General features: G+C 43.3%; 1 protein-coding gene across 1 annotated transcript; it reads left to right on the top strand.

Annotated features, from left to right (window-relative positions):
• Window positions 1–3,492: 3,492 nt before the first annotated feature.
• LOC136498498 (protein LAX PANICLE 2-like) lies at window positions 3,493–17,146 on the top strand. The gene is made up of 4 exons (XM_066494419.1): window positions 3,493–4,608; window positions 4,902–4,952; window positions 5,217–5,289; window positions 16,252–17,146. Exons 1-4 carry the CDS (start codon window positions 3,833–3,835, stop codon window positions 16,414–16,416), a joined length of 1,065 nt encoding a protein of 354 aa, XP_066350516.1. The 5' UTR covers window positions 3,493–3,832; the 3' UTR covers window positions 16,417–17,146.
• Window positions 17,147–17,574: the final 428 nt, after the last annotated feature.

The raw sequence follows: 17,574 nt of genomic DNA on the forward strand, positions 1-17,574 counted from the left end.
AGATGGTGGGAAACAATGTCTACCTCTGAAAATAAAATATGTTGTCTTCTAAAATCATTTTTTTTAGTAGTGGATGCCAAGAGATATAGAAAAACCTAACTGACATATATAGAACTTATATAGTTTTTCGTTAGTGATCTTTGGGCCTTAGTCTTTAAGTGGCCTATTCACATCTGTTTAGGCGTCAGGTTCCAAATAGAGTTGGATAAATTGTGAGGAAAATAAGGATGGATTTCCATTGCATGAGAAAGTGAAATGTGATTGGTAATGTATTCTTTCTTTTGCATTTTGAGTTAGGGACAATGACGGAAACAAATAATTTTAAGTCTTAGATTTCATGCATTTGGTAGTATGATTAATATATAGTTTATCTATCCAAATGTAGTTTTATTCAATTCATTTTTATAATTACCATTTATCAATGACATTTGAAATGTAAGATACTGGGAGTAAACTTTCAATTTTTCAATAAATTTTTGGAGAAGTCAACCTGTGCAAATTAAAGGAGCATCTCCAGGAACACCACCTACTTGACCCCCTGCTCTAGATTTAGGTAGTGGGGGTAAAAAAAACCAACTCCAGCAGACCCCCTAGAGTATCCCCTACTTTTGTTGGCCCCCTATTTCCCCCCTTCACCCTCTACTTCTGTTGCCGCCCAACTCCACTGTGCAAAATCTATATCGGACTTTTGCCTCCCCATGCTCGACTCGAGTGGCCTCGATTGTGGCTTCAATCGGGCGGAAGCCGGCTTCCCTGCGGCCACCACCGGCGTTCTCTCGGGCGCCGGTGGAGCAGCCTCAGCCCCGACCGATGGCTTCCTCCGCGGCGTAGCGAGCCTCCCCAGCGGCGGCCCTCCCCCGGAGCCTCCCGGTGCGGCAGCCTGGCACGACCTCCCCGCGCGCGGCCGCCCCTCCCCGACGCGACCTCCCTGGCACGGCTGCCCAGCGCTGCCTCCCCTCACCTTCCCGGCACCGCAGCACTGTGCGGCCTCCCTGGCACGACCTCCCCTCCACGGCGAGGCTCACCAGCGGCTTAGCCCTGCCCTGCTCCGTCCGTCCATGGAAGAAGAACATGACAGAGGATGAAATATAGGTCCCACATGTCATTCTCACCTACAATGAATTTGGTTAGTCTATTTTAGGTAGTGTTGCTGGAGAAAACAACTAAATTTGGATAGTATAATTGATAGCTATCTAAACAGAGAAGTAGAGGGTGTATTTTAGGTAGCATTGCCCAAGATGCCCAGGTCTAAACGTCCCTTTTCCAAACACATTGCTATTTAGAGAGTAGATCGAGCTCTATCTATCCTGCAGGTTGGAGAATATATATATGATATATCCTGATTTTGTATTTCTTACAAACATGTAATTAAATTACTACTCCTATATATACTACTTGTGAATTCAATATGAATAACCAGATTTTCCTACTCGACGAAGTCTGCATCAAAATGGCATCACACAAATGAAAGGCCTATACGATTCCACTTCATCCATCGTTAATTGAACACTGCCAAAACCTCACTCCTCGACGTGGCTTAAACGCCTGTGTTGCATGATCACAAACCAAAGGTTAAGTTGCTCTCTGCCGCCATTTGGCAGTCCTGTCGCCCTCAGAATTAAGTGAAGCTCGTGTTTTCTCTGTAAACATTGGTCGACCGGGGTACGATTCAGTAGGAAGAACATCACCTTCTCCAAGATCCTAGGCATTATCACAAATTGCCATGCATGGGGGGAAAAGGTTTTCCCTCTTGGGTGCATGCAAGCTAGCTAACTAGAACCCTAACAAGCTAGCCTGTGTACTTCATGCCTCTCTTCTAGAGCGACAGATCATGCATGCCTTCATTGTTCATTAGGGCTAACACACATGCCATTGAATCCTAAGCAAAAATCTTAAGTGGGTGTGGTTTGCAGTGCAGTTGAGCTGTACTGTGGCGTGAATGAGAGACACTCAGAAAATTTATTAAGTGGTGTGGGCACCGCCGTGCCATGGATGATGACGATACTCCACGCTGGGAGGTGGTGCTGGATCACAATCCATTTATTAGTGCGTATAAATGAGGTAATTTGGACTAAACCTGGTTGGGTCATGCATGCATGTTTTCGTGCTGGGCCACACGGCAACACAAGCTATGACGTGGTCCAGCCCAGTTGCACAAAGGGTTTACCATGCTTTTGTTATCGCACTTGTTTATTCCTTATATTTAGCTTTTCTAAACTGATGATATAGGAAACTCCTTGCACGTTTAAATTTCCGCTGAAAATTTCCAACTGGAAAATACAATAGCCAACAGTATAGAATTTAAATTGTCATTTTGAAACCTTAATGAGCTAGTTAATTTTTGAAAGTCGTCCCAATCAACTCAACAAATGGGTTTTTCGCAAAACTAGAATGGGTTGAGATAGAAATTAAAATCATATACCAAACTAAAAATACTTTTTGGCTAAAAAGTTAGGGAACTTTTGTAGAATATGACCCAATTAATTCAACCATCCTGTCAAGATTCTAGCGTCATGATGGTACCTTTGTTTTGTTCCTCCTCCTAACTAAATGTTGTATCGGTGCGAAAGAGATTTAGGCCAATGGTTGGAAGAGTCTCAGTAGCATTTTATGTCTTCGATTCGACTCTCCATGGAAGCGAATATTTAAAGGGTTTAATGGCATTGTGCATGCAGTGATAGGCGACGTTGTCATCGATAGCACATGGATCTAATCTTCATATCAGAACCAAGTAGGACACAAACAAAGGCAAGCTTACCTGACGACACGGCCGCACGGGTCCCGTACGACCAGCACAGCTCAAGGCGGCTCGCCGGAGACGACGTCACGACCCGGAAAGCAGCACCGGTCACAGGCTGGGCGACTACATCATGGTGTTACCACCTAAACTCCGAAAACTTCGTATCGGACACAGATACGTTGATCCGGTTTTAGTACGAGAACCGGGTAGGATACTGACAAGTAAGAAATGGAGGATAATTAGTGTCAGACATGGACGTCTGATCAGGGATCAAAATTTCATATCACCAATTAGATAATGACGTTATAGTCTTTTTATTAGGTGTGGAGAAGAGATTTGCTGGAGCAGCGGTCTAGCCGTCCACGCCGTTGGCCGTGCGGAAAGCAGCAAGGCAAGGCATGCTTAGCTGACGACACGGCCGCACTGGGTCCCGTACGACCAGCGCAGCGCAGGGCGGCTCGCCGGAGACGACGACGCGACCCGGGAAAGCAACGCCAGTCACAGGCGGGGGCTGCTACATCATGGTGCTACCACGTAAGCTCCACGTCTTCCAGAAAACACCCTGAGGAACGGTGGTTTTGCATCACAAGCCTGGGCTCGGACGCACGGCCCCTGCCGTTCCTTTTGTCCGGGGGGGGGGGGGGGGGGGGGGAGTGCAAAAAGTAAATCCTGCTCTCCTCTCCTCTCCTCTCTCGCCGCGTCGAAGCTACTCCTATATGTGCTCGTCTCCAAGGTCTTCTCTCTCTCTAGTATCTCTCCTCCTCTCCTTGCTGCCCCGTGCCATGCTGCTACTGCTCCCTCCCCGCTTCCACCTCTAGCAACTTCTTCCGCTGTTCCCCATCCAGCTCCCTCTCTCTCCCCGCATCTCATATTCTCATCTCCTGTTGTAGCCCACACGAGCGGTCGTCGCGTCTGCGGTCAGCCGCCTCTATCTGACGCGCGCGGACGGCCGCGCGTCCCCGGCTGCCCCTCAGCAAGGAGGGACTGGGACTGAAGGAGCGGAGTGCACAGGAGCTAGCGAGGTGGCGCGCGCGCTAGGCCGGGCCGGGCCGGGTCGGCCGCGGCGGATGGCATGAGCCGGCGGCAGCCCGGATGGTCCCGGCTCGGAACCGGCAGCCGCTCCTCCGCGACGCGTATGCCACGCCCTGCGCCGCCGCCGCCGCCGCAGGCCTCCGCGTGACGCCGATGGCTTCGAGTCACATGGCACAGGAGCCCATCGACAAGCACCACAGCGAGCCGATCAAGCCGCCGCCGCCGCCTCCGCTGCCGCAGGAGAGGCATCAGCAGGCGGACCAAGACACGCGCCGCCACGCCCACGCGGAGCAGCAGCATCTCACGCTGCGGCCGCTCCAACCCGCCGGCAGCAGCCACCAGGAGGCCGCGGGCACCAGCGGGAGCAGCAGCGGCAACGGCGGGGCCGGGGACTGGCTCCGGCTCGGCCTAGCCCCGGCGTCCCCCGGCGCCGGAACGCCGCGCGGCGTCGTCTTCGCAGCACACCGCGCGGCGGAGCAGCCGCCGCCGCCGCTGTCGTCGCAACCGCAACCGCGGACGACGACGACGACGGAGGCGCTACCGACGGGGATGGGCGTGCCACCGGGGCCGCTCCTGCACCAGGCCGCGCCCGGCATTCCGCAGGCGTCGATACCCCTGCCCGTGCCGCGCGCCGGGCCGCCCTGGCTGCCGCCGTGGAGCCCCTCCGCGGTGGCGCCACCGCCGCCGTCGCTGATCCCCTTCGGGTTCGGGTACCGCGCGTTCTACACGCCCGGCACCGGAGCCGGCGGCCCCTCCGGCCTCGACACGATCAGGGTCGTCCTGCCGCCGTCGGCCGCCGCCGGCGTCTGGTTCGCGCTCCAGGCCGCGCCGCACCAGTGAGTGTTGCACTAGTAACCATGCGAGCATTTCGTGTGTGGTGTGGTCTTGTGTTCATCGTCACCTCTCTCTCTCTCTCTCTCTCTCTCTCGTCTATCGATCTCCCGGGATACTGTCGGTGGATCCGATGAATCCCTGCAAAATGTGGCGCATTCTTGAGCAATTTTTGAATCGCTTATTACTTTTGGCCGTTATTTTGAATTCGGTAGATTATTCTCTCTGTCACTTGCTTTTTTTTCCCTCAAATTAACTTGGAGCATTGTTTGGCTTTCCTTTCGGTTGATTCGTGCAGAGGGAGGGAGCCATTCTTGCCTCAGATTCCGAGAAGCTACCTACGGATCAAGTACTATTTATTTCTCATCTCATACGCACCGTTCGTTCTTTAATCTGAATTCGATGCATCAATCAAGCATGGCATCCTGCATTTGGATTAGTGTACGTTTTGTCAATGCTAGCTCTTCTTCCCCTCCTCATCTATATGAAACGAACCACCACAAACTTCATTCATTCATGCAGCACAAATTAAAAATCATATGCTGCAGCTGCAGGTATTAATTTCTTGTATTAATCTTTGTACAAACTAATTGAGCTTGTGATGTTGTTGCAGGGACGGGAGGGTGACAGTCCGGCTGCTGATCAAGTACCTGGCCGGCAAGCTTGGATTGGAAGACGAATCAGAGGTGCGGTTTATTCGTATTCATCGCAATTCCAATCTCCTTCCTTGAAGCGTTGTTTGGGTTTTTTTCTTGCTTGCTTGCTTGTACACATGCATGCTTCTCTTTTCGTTGTGTGGTGCTTTTTTTTCTATCTTTATTCCCTTTTTTTTCTCTCTCTTCATTCACACAATACATCGGTGCGTGTTTGCCCCCGGCCCCTTGCTTTGCTTTCCCAACATCGGTGATGAAAGGAACTCGAGAGCTAGAAAAGGGACTAGTTGTACCTGTATGTTTAATATTTATATATATGCGCCTGTATTTTTTCAGTGTGTTGTTTGTATAAAATATACATGTATGTTTAAGTTTGTGTGACAACATCACAACATACATGTACGCGAGCGAGTAGTGAGGTCTTGTTCCTGTTGTAGGTGAGGGGTGTATGTCCAGGGGTGGCACATCACCCTTCCCTCCCTCACCACCACCACCACCACTTGACAAGAGAGTAGCTCTCCTCTCTCTCTCTCCCCTACTAATCCATCCTAGAGAGAGAAAGCGAGGGGGTTTGATAGATGGTTAGTTATCACTGGCTAGTGATGGGCCTTGGCATTTGGCAGCTTGCTGCTTCCGTCCTGGGTGCACACACGCACAAAAGCTTTTGGAGCTGCGTAGTAGTAGCCTTAGGCAGGTAGGAGCCCCATGGACACGCCTTTCTGATCTTTCTTTTCCTATGCACCTCTAGGCTCAGAAAATGGCCTGTAAGCTCATCATTGTTCCCGAGCCTTTTCTCCTCCGTTCTCTTTTGCTTGGCTTCCTCCCCTTCCTAGCAATAGCTCCCGTGCAGCAGTGTAGTGCAATGGCGCAGATAGCGAGCGACCGAGCGTGTGTACAAGAACATGCATGCAACAGAGCTACGACAGCGGCTAGCTAAAGAAAGCTAGCTGTCTTCATCATCTCATCCATCTGTAAATATATATAGGATACATGAGTACATACACGTACAGCTAGTGCCTCTGCTGTGTGGCTGTATTGCGTGAGCAAAAAAGTATATTGCGAGCGAGAGAGGGAGTCTTGAGCGGGATAGATGGTGCCCTAGAAAGAGCCTCCTTCACCTACCATGCATCACTGAAAGCTATGCCCCATCCTCACCTCTAGCTAGCTAGTAGCTAGCTACCTCACCGTATGGCATGCAGGAAGCATCAAGTAGGGCTTTCGAGTGTCTTCCCTCCCTCCTCTCTCTCTCTCCGGCCGTATGCATGTGTGTGTGGAGAGAGAGAAAGAGAGAGTGTATGTGCACGAACAGCACCCCCTCGCTCTCTCACACACACACCATTTCTTGCTGCTCCGTCACTGGGGGATGGATCTTTTTCATAATGGCTTGGAGATCTTGCTTCCTTTTCCACTCGATAGGCCTACCTTGCAAGCCTGCATATGCTCTCTCAGCAACTGCAGTGACAGGCTTCTTTTTGTTCAGGACTACACACGCATGTATATACATACGTACACGCATGACCGTAACTTTGTTTTCTTTTGATTGTCCACGTTTGCACTACCAAATACATATACTGTCTTCTTCCAAAAATATATACATGCCTGACCTTTTTCACTCTTGCCTAGCTCTATTGTTTCGTCTACTCGTCTCTGTGTTGATCAATAATCCCAAGCAAAGCGAAAACATGAAAAATTGTCATGCACGGAATCTCCTTTCTTGTAGATTAAAACATAAATACTTCTACCTGATAGTGCTAGCTATATATATAGCTAATATATACCTGCACACACAGCACAGCTACCTGAGTAGAGATGCCATACCCAATGATGAAAGGCCAGCTAACTTTTCAGGTGGCTATTGCGCTTGCTATTGTGCAATGTATGTATCTGATCTTAGAAAAACGAGTGTCGTTGGTTTGTAAACGTATAAGCAACAATTAGAAATGAAAGATGCGTATGGATACAAACATATATAACTAGCGTACGGGCCTGCACGGTGTATATATATGTGTCGAGGAATTGACAGGCTAACCACACAGGTATGAAGCTTAAGTACTCCTTCCGTCCAGGAAACAATGCAGCTATAGGATTTGTGCCGGTCCAACTAGTTCAAGTTTGACCAAGTTTATAGTAAATAAGATTAATGTTTATGTCTCCAAATAAATTTATTATGAAAATATATCATATAACGAATTCAATGATACTTATTTTGTATTATGAATATTAGTATTTTTTAATATAAATTTAGTTAAAGTTCAAACTGTTTGACTTCTTGGAAAGTGAGAATTGTATTCTTTTGTGGACGGAGGGAGGACGTAATATCTTATACTTGAGTGCCAAATATATATATGATACTTGTTCTCATGTGTGTCAGACTGGCAGTACATATAAGTATACATGACTGTAAATGCATTCACCCGTGACTTTCAGTCTTTCAGATCCTAAGAAGCTTGATTCACAAGATTATTAATTGAAATTAGTGTTTACCAAGCTATGTAAATTACGGTAGAAACAATCAGGGTAAAAGATGCCTAGTAATAGTTTAGGTGATTACTGATTTGATTTTCTTTTCTGAGTGATTAGTAGCTCTCTGTGCAATCAAGGTAGCTTATAGGGAAAGTGAAAAAAAATACACATCTCAATTAAATTATTGGTTATCCAATCAAAATGTCAGGGGCTTAATTAAAATTTTGATCATCAGTCAATTACATAATGAACAAAGTGGGTTCAACTTGGCATGGTTCTTCAGAACACATAGATGTAAAATTTGCTCACATTTTTGTATATTTTTTCAAGTTCTAAACTAAACACCATGCAACACGCCTAATCTTTATTATTTTAGTTTCCTAGCTAGGTCAGCCATAGCTCCAAAGAAAGATGAATATAATGCACTAATAAATTGTACTTGTTCTTTCATCTGCATTCAATTAATTGCATTAGTAATATTTATCCTGAGGGATTGGTTCTGTTAATATGAGAACATAATACACAAAATGCAAGTCAAGTGATTAATGCCTACAAAATTCCTGGTGTCTAGAATGATTCCAAGAAGTTAGATCCATAATTTGTCCTTATTAAACAAAGACCTTGTGAAAAAAGGACTGTAGCATCACTATTCACTAATATGATACTTACCTATTTCAAAAATGAAGTGCTTACAATTCTGAAGTCCTGCATGTATGATACCATTTTTTTTTGTCAACTGTCATCCACGATGTGCGCACACCGTGATACTATATATATATATATATATATATATATATATATATATATATATATATATAGTATATCTGTCAAGCTGAACATATGCAGCTAGATGGAGTAAATGATTTTATTTAATTGGTAGCTATCATCTGGTCTTGAATAGCCTAGCAACCTTCACCACCGACGCCATGCAGAGCAGTTTCTTTTTCTTAAACAAAGATGCCATGCATAATAAACATTTCTAAGGTCAACTTTGTCTCTACCAACCAATTCTATATTATCTAAACTTTTATCAACAATAATTGAGGCAGGAGGAGGTTAGTTCTCCTCTGTAAATTAAAAAGAGAGGTTCCTGGTTTTACTAGGTTGGACCATCTTTCAATCGTGAGTGGCGAAAGGCCTGCATGACTATAGCTGGGGATATGATGCATGTGGATTAATTTAACAATGCACAAGAATATGGAATGTGACCATGCATTTTGTTATTAGGATATTGATGTGAGGTTAGTGACAGGCCTTAGCTAATCAAAAGATTCCATCTATTTATGCTTTATATATAGTAGTGTACTGGAAATCATCACCAAACGGCTCCTCCAGCCACTTTCTATATGCTTATGAATTGTACTTTCTTCTTAATTTGTCTACTAGATTGATGCTCTTTTTTTTTGCTTAGTTGCTATCCTAGTCGTGAAATTAATGCAGCGGGGCATCTAGCCATCACTGCAGACAATTCTGAGACGAGGAATTTGTGAGTGGTAGGATGCATGCATCGACTAATTAATTTGTGAAGTGTGATGTTCAAAATGGTATAAGCATAACTACTCAAACAAAGTACTGTTTTCCCCATAATAAATAAAAGAAATATGAAATGAGAGTGAATCCAAGGCATCTCGTGTAGCATGTTTATTAAATTTTCCACTAAATGGCCTCACTAGTAAGCAGTAACACGCCTTAGTAATTGCTTTTTGATGCGATGATCGAGTGCAATAAGCTCCTTTGCATGGTAGTATGCTGTCATGCTATCGTTGAGCTTACCTCAGACCTCACTTAGTTGTGAAGCTAGCAAAACTATGTACTTGATGTAGAGATGCATGATCTACCTATTTTCTTTCACACATCAGATGGCAAAGCTTAGATAAAGAGTAGGGTAGCTACTAGATAGGTTAGATTAACACTACTAGCAGCAGCTGGGGTTATGTGTGTGTGTGTGTAGTTGTTAGATGACAAATACAAGGACGTTAAGTGCCGCACTTTGAGCTGAATATATAGTATTAGACACACACGCATCTTATTAGCTATGGCCAATGAATGGATCCACATGAGCACTGCAGTTTTATGCCCATATGATTGGCTTCCGATCCAAGTGAGAGAGAATGTGCATGGGAGTGGGGACAGGCTGAAAACGCATGCATAGTTTGTGTGGAGAGAAAGAATAATATGGCAAGTTGCATATGGTGAAGGTTATAGCGAGCGAGCTAGCTAGAGGGGCATCACACAATATATAGGAGTACTATATACCACTACCAGAATGATCGAAGGGAAAGTGAGGGAAGAATATATAGAGACGGGTGAGCAAAAGCCAAGAGGTACGGTAGAGGAGGACCACTATAGCTAAGCTCGCATGCAGTGCTTGGTACTATATTGCAATTCCCTCATGCATGGAGCGGACGTGTCCTCGTTGATTCGTACTGGTTCGTTCATGGCTTTCATGCGGACGTGTATGATTAGGCAGCTGCTGCGATCTGTTTGGAGGAGGAGGAGGGGTCCTGATGGATCGATTAAAGCAGCTAGAGCATTGTTGCATTGATCGACCAAGCTAAGCTATAGCTGTAGTAGCTTTAGAGAGAGATAGAGCACTTAGAACAAGTGAGCTAGTTGTGGGCATGAGATGAGATGAGGGCACTACTCAATCACTAGCTTTTACGTACGTACTCCATCTTCATGCTCGATCTCTCCTGCTTTATTATAAATTGCTACTTTCTCTCTCATGTATATGTGCATGCTTGCATCTTTCAGTTGGGGACTATAATGCATATATATGCTCGCTCTAGTCTTGAGATAGATAGATAGATAGATAGATAGATCTAGAGAGAGAGTTTGAAGCACTGGGTGCACCTACCAATCAGCAATCAAGATGGAAATTACTAGTGTAGCAAATATATAAATTAGTAAACCTAACGCAACTACAAATGAACACCTAATATATATGATTAATTAAGCCCACTCACCAGAATCGCAAGGCAAGGCACCGGCATTTATTGCGTGCTCGATTGATCACCTCCAATTAGCAACTCATTAAGTGCAAAGGCCACGATTGTTAATTAAAATTTCAGAAGGACCAAGAAGAAGAAGCAGCTCCTCCATGGATGGACGATGGATGGATGGATCTGATGAGTGTTAGTTGGAGGGTACTTGTTGTTGGTGGTGGCCTTCATTCGCCTAGCTAGGAGAGGAGTAGAAAATATTCCCTGGGGATCGTTGATTGATGGATGCATGTCCATGCATGCGTGCATGTAGCAGCCGCATCGCCAAGCCTGCCCTGGCCAAACAAACGTGAGAGGTGCACTACCTTTCTCATGTATGCCTGCCTGCCTGCCTGTAGACTAGTATACTCCATTCTGGTTGGTAGACTTTGCAAATCAATCAAATTTCATGCAAGCAAACATGCCGGCCTTCTATCTTTTTCTTTCTTTTTTCTCAGTCTCTACTTTAGCTAAATACGTGTATGCATTACCTTATTTGAATTCGGATGTTTTAATTTTGAGGAATTCTTCTACCAATATTCTTGTTTTCGAAAAGACAGCAAAAGCTTTCCCACTAATTTTATTAGAAGGAGAAATAATACAAGTGCTGTCCAGTTTTTATTTGGAGTGGAACCCGGATTTGAAAACACACACAAATTCCCTCATACAACTCAACAAAAAGACCGACCCAAACCTAAGACAACTCTACCAAGATTCATACATGTACATGTTTTTCTCCTAGTGAAAAACCAAACGCTCATATTTAGGTATAACTCTATGAACTCATACACTACCTATGGACACTAACATAAAAGACTTGGCTCACAAATCTTGAGACTTAAACCAGGGCGAGCAATGCAACAACAAATCTAATTGTGCATATATGTACATATAGCATAAATTAAACTAAATACTTCATGTGCAACAATATGAATAAAGATAAAATTAATAAAAATATTCTTACACTGAGTAAATTTGATGTGTGTCTTCAGTTTTGGTTGTTCGGCCGGTCGTGATTAGATATGACCACAGGATCGCAGGCCAGGCCAATTAAATTAAATGTAGCCATATGACAGGTCCGCACTATATATATATATATATATATATATATATATAGAACTACTATCCTGTAGCTGGCTACAGAATAACTTATTCTGTAGCCACTTTGAGTTATGATAATTACTATGTTAATTTACGAGATTATAGTAACTCCTTACTAAGTGGTTTAATATAACGTTATGGTAAATATCCCCATGTGTTATAGTAACCCAACTATCGTAAATATGTATTGACATTATGGTAAATTAGTATATAAAATTATAGTAAATGGAGGTGGCTACAGAAATTAGTATATAAATTAGTATATAAAATTATAGTAAATTAGTATATAACATTATGGTAAATATGTAGCCACCTCCATTTACTATAATTTTATATATATATATATATATATATATATATATATATATATATATATATATATATATATAGGGAGAGGCTATTCAGTAGCCGGCTACAAAATAAGTTATTCTGTAGCCACCTCCATTTACTATAATTTTATATACTAATTTACCATAATGTCAATACATATTTACGATAGTTGGGTTACTATAACACATGGGGATATTTACCATAACGTTATATTAAACCACTTAGTAAGGAGTTACTATAATCTCGTAAATTAACATAGTAATTATCGTAACTACAGAATAAGTTATTCTGTAGCCAGCTACAGGATAGTAGTTCTATATATATATATATATATATATATATATATATATATAGAGAGAGAGAGAGAGAGAGAGAGAGAGAGAGAGGTTAGGACGCTCCTGTAGCTAGGAAACTGCACCCATGCAAAGGAATCAGGTGAGCCACCAAATTGCATATACATAGCATACATAGTATATGACAATAATTGTTGGTTTCGTGCACAATTGTTGTATAGGGATGTAATGCATCATCATCTTGCACATAATTATAATCCACACTACACGACAGCTAATTAGTGCAAGGAATCTGATGATGATGGCCATAAGACGTACAGTATGTGTGTGTATTGTTCTGGCCCGTCCGTGGTCTTTAAATAATTCTGATTGATCGGTGTCGCTAGCACGATCTAATACCGTCAAACATATTTACGCACGATCGAGAGCGAGAGATCATCCATGATCGATGTGACTAAAAATTCGTGTATTGGTATTTTTATTTACTTGTGTATGTACAATAGGTGCTCCTTTCCTTTTGTTTTGGTGTGTGGTGCACGTACTGGTGCATGATTAAGTTTTTATAACCCTTCATCTTGGCATGGCTTGATTGGTGGATGGTTGCATTCCATGTAGAAAAATGTAGTCCCACATGCATGATCATGTTAGACCTAGCTAGCGCTAGGGCTTAGTTAATATTATTTTGATGCTTGTCCTATCATGTTAGACCTAGCTAGCGCTAGGGCTTAGTTAATATTATTTTGATGCTTGTCCTATAGTTAGTTTGGGCTTGCAGGAAGCGTTTACAATTAATGCTAGTTATTGTTTGAGCAACCTTGAAATGAGCTTTTTACCTAGTTATTCCTGAATAGGTAATTTTAGCTACTCTAACAGAAATGAACTAGTTACCTTAGTGCTGGTGAAAATATATCTTTTCTGAGTTTGCTGCACTATATGTGTCCTGTTATGCTAAACTAAATGAACATCATTTGAATAACATGTTTTTACCATCAACGATGAACTTAAAGGTAGCAACCATAGTGGAAGGTGAACAAAATATTCTGCAAAGATAACATATAAGTGTATGGATAATTAAAATTTACTAATACCATACATTTTGAGTCCTGTATTTAATTGGGGAGATTTGTGAAGTTAATTTGTTGTTGGAATATTGTTATATGATTCTTGCCATATGCAGTGCTCTTGTGCTTTAACAATTAATTTTTCTGAACTGGTTTGACATACATTATATTAATACTAGCTTTGCGCAAAGCAAAGGTTTTATAAAATCTGTGCTATAGTGGAAGCTTATTAGAATTCAAGATTTTATACTTAATTGATTCAAAGGCTCATAACTCAAATTTTAACTTCTTGTAAGAGATTTGCACATACATAATTAATTATTTATGAAACAGATATAACTTGCATTAGCATGCTATACCTCTATATAGTTTAGTTAATTTTTAAGAGCATAATTGCATAAGTAGTTCCAATTATCTTTGGGTTGGCTATGATTATGCTGTTTGTGTAAAAACAATTCTGGTATGAAATGAATTATTTAGGATTTGATTATGTTAGCGACAAAATTGCGCTTCTGAGTGCCAACAGATTAGTTTTCATTAATTGGGCCTCTGTTAATTTGCATTTCCTCGCAAGAGGTAGTTTTCGTGAATCCATTCAAGATAATATTTTTTATCACTAGCATGCTACAACATCAACCCTTGTATGCAGTTTTTTAATGACAGTTCTTGAATCATTTTGTTTAAGTCATCTCGGGGAAGAGGTTAAAACTCATAAATGATTGCTGCTCCTTCTCTTGTGCATGTTGCATAGTGTAAAATTTGATTGCAGTAGAGTAAACAGTAGCAAAGAAAAGGTGCTTATAGCTACAGATAACAAAATTTAATTTGATTGGTCAACTTCTCTTTGTATGGAGACTTTTTTTGTTTTGCGAGAACTTTCTATGATGACTTGTGTACACAGGATTTGTCTAGTTTCGTGATACTATTATTTGTTTTTTAGGCAGTGGATGTATATTGGACCACTATATAGATCACTAATTAGATGATGGATGCGCAATAACTATCAAAATGCTAATTTGTTTCTGTAAGACTGCATTGTCTATTCATGGTGGTGCCATCGTGTTGCCAGTGTACTTCATTGGTCCGTATGCAAAACGTACAAGTAACAATGCTTCCATTTTAGTACTACAGCTAACAGTGACACATAGATGTTTAAGTGTCAACTACTCTTTTATTATAGCATAAATAAAAATGGATAAAAACAAGATTGGCTCCTTGGTGGCACATGCGTACCAGAGAAAAAGCAGCCTTAATTGAATTGAAAATGTGAATATTTGGAAATCACTTGTTTTTTTTTTCTTAACAGTCGATTCCTGTTACATGCTTTTAAGGTGTATTTGGCTCTCTGAGATGGAAAAGCGAGAGAAAATAAGAAACATATAAAAAAGAACAAACTTTGCCTTAAGGATTGAATTGGCGTCGGTGAAGCTAGGGAAGAGGTTGGGTTGGACTTCTACCTGGAAACATGTCACCGGAAAGGCCCCACTGGTGCATGCACATTCCAAATTAGCATCTGTACTGCAAAATGGCGTCTTTAAAAATTTAAAAGGAAAAATATGCAATTTTTGGTAAAGTTTTTCCTATCCTTGGGCACTAATTATGGGCTTAGAGTGACATTATTAAGTCAAATGTCATCTATTTTATTTAGTGAGTATGCATCAGGAGCTCCATTTTAGGATCTGCTATCAACATCGGCGATGTTGGTGGCGCTATGTATTGTACCTAAAAAAAATCAGAGTAGGGCCAACGTTGCTGTCATGCCATGGCATGTTAGGTAGGCAAGCACGGCCGGAGGAGGCTACTACAACACCTGCACACTGGGGTCACGGGTGTGGGCGCTTCTTATGCTAACCTAATGCATGCATGCATGCTCAAGGACAGTTTTGAGACAGAAGAATCAACCAACCAATCAATCAACGTTAACTGCTCTTGGACCCTGCTTAGTGCTTATATATACTATACAGTATTTACTAATAGAAAAAGTTCTGAATTTTTTATCTGTGGGTGTTCAGTAGGCTTGGCAATTCGTTGTTTTGAAGACTGCAAGCCATTGACTTGAGCTTGAGGTGTCTGGTTAAACAAATGAGGAGCGTACATGACCGGTGAAAAATAATACTAGTAACGACATAGGCCGGAAAAAAAAGGCATGCAAGAGTTACATGCAGTTTTGCATCACAGATCTGTGCTTGGTAATTTGAATAGTACACTTTGGGCCGGACTGATAACTCTTGAGATCTGTGCTTTGCAATTGCAGCTTTGTAAGCACGTTTAGTTTGCTCTATCTAGTTTCTTTCTCCCAGATAAACCGTACATGCATGTAGTAGTAGTAGTAGGTTGTCTGGGCATCTCTCACACACATGTGGATGTGGGGGGATAAGGTAATGCATTGCTATTATTGCAAACTAACAGGGGAATCAGACATCGGCGTCAGGCACCACTTTTTTTGTCTGGGCGTGCATCCTTTGTGTGTTGTCAGGCACCAATCAGCCATGCATGGCCGTTGCAAGTTTTGCAGTGCCTATGGTTGTGTTTGTGTGTAGGGAAGGTTGCTCCAAGGAAAAGATCAATCTCCGATCCCAATCACTTTCACACTATTTCCACGATTCCATTGGTTGATGCATCAGTGTGGAGTCATTTCAGAATAACGCTTGGGGATGCAAGTTTGAGTTTGTTAATTTTCTGATGACAGCAGCACTGAACAAATCTGAAGTTACTGAACTGAACTGACGAAGCATGCATTGCATTGCGTTGCGTCAATGTGTGCAGGTGGAGATCACGTGCCGAGGGCGACAGCTCCCCGCGTTCCTGACCCTGCAGCATGTCCGGGACGGCATCTGGTGCCAGGGCGACGCTGCCGCCTCGCCGTCGGTGGTGCCGGACATGTCAGCAGCTAACCACCTCATGGTTTTGCAGTACGGCAGAAGACGCTAGTAGACAGACAGACAGACAGAGGACCAACCAACCACCCCCAATCTCCCGATGACAACACTCACAGAAATGTAGATTCTGGCATCCTGCCCCTCCTAACCCTTTTGTCGGCACGGCTAGCTGTTGCCGGACCGGCAATAGGCGGCATGACGGACGACCACAAGCTCCTGACCGCCAGCACGCTGCCGCCCGATGATCTGCTGAAGAAGCACAGGAGAGGTGTGAAGCTTGCTTTCCCCTCCCTGGCAACAGTCAGTCGGCGCGGCAGTTCATCGGCAGATGACCGGAGGCTGTTCTTCTCCACACAAGTGCTGGAGAGAACACAACATCTTGGAAGTTGCCTGACAGAGAGGTTGTACGAGTACTGAAGACTGGCGACTTCCAAGCCATTTTGGCCTTCATTCAGTTGACCTGATGTACTAATCCTCAGAGTTGAGCCGTTACATTTTGTTAATCATCGGCTGCTCGCTTCTGTTCTTTGTTGTGGAAGCAGCACGCACGCATGTCCCCGTTGCTAATTGAAGACCTTTCTTTCAGTTTCAGAGGGCCAACTTGACACCTCACTGAGAATTCATTGATTCATGACTTGACCCCTAGAAGCTCTTGTTTCTTTTTGGTTCATTCATCAGTGGTTTGTGACACAGCAGTTCAGTTGTAGCACCTATCATGTCACACAAGATGTCAGATGTGTACGTACCATTTGCCATCCTCTTATATTTAATTATTTATTTACTGCGAACTTTAGCAGGCAGCTGTGGATTTTTCGTGACCAAAAGTCGGAGGTCTGTATGTAAGGGTCATTGTTTTCCTTGAGGCTCCTCCTACTTTTACATGTCTCACAGAGTACCTCTGCATAATAACAATAAAATCTATAAAAAGAGAGACGCTTTCTTCACCTTTTATTTCAACAAACAGCCAGAACAGGTAACAGATTAACAAGGCGAATTCGATGAATCAGATGGAACGCCACACATCAGACGTCTAAGTGTCACCAAATACCTCCTAGCTCCCTCCCTCTGGACTCTGGTAGCAGGCTAGCAGCAGAGGCAGAGAGAGGCCACTCTCGCCCGCCAGTAGCAGGTCGCCGTCATCAGTAGGACTAGGAGCTGAAGCTGAGCCAATGCAAGGGTGATGCTGAGGTGAGGTCAAGGCCTCCAAGCA

Source organism: Miscanthus floridulus, chromosome 12 (genome assembly GCF_019320115.1).
Source record: "Miscanthus floridulus cultivar M001 chromosome 12, ASM1932011v1, whole genome shotgun sequence".
NCBI classification, from domain to species: domain Eukaryota; kingdom Viridiplantae; phylum Streptophyta; class Magnoliopsida; order Poales; family Poaceae; genus Miscanthus; species Miscanthus floridulus.

Bases quoted from the DNA above. Each gene is read 5' to 3' on its own strand.
- LOC136498498 (XM_066494419.1), top strand. From the start codon at position 3,833: ATGGTCCCGGCTCGGAACCGGCAGCCGCTCCTCCGCGACGCGTATGCC. The intron at 4,609-4,901 runs GTGAGTGTTGCA...TGATTCGTGCAG, and splicing joins CTCCAGGCCGCGCCGCACCA to AGGGAGGGAGCCATTCTTGC. The intron at 5,290-16,251 runs GTGCGGTTTATT...CAATGTGTGCAG, and splicing joins GATTGGAAGACGAATCAGAG to GTGGAGATCACGTGCCGAGG.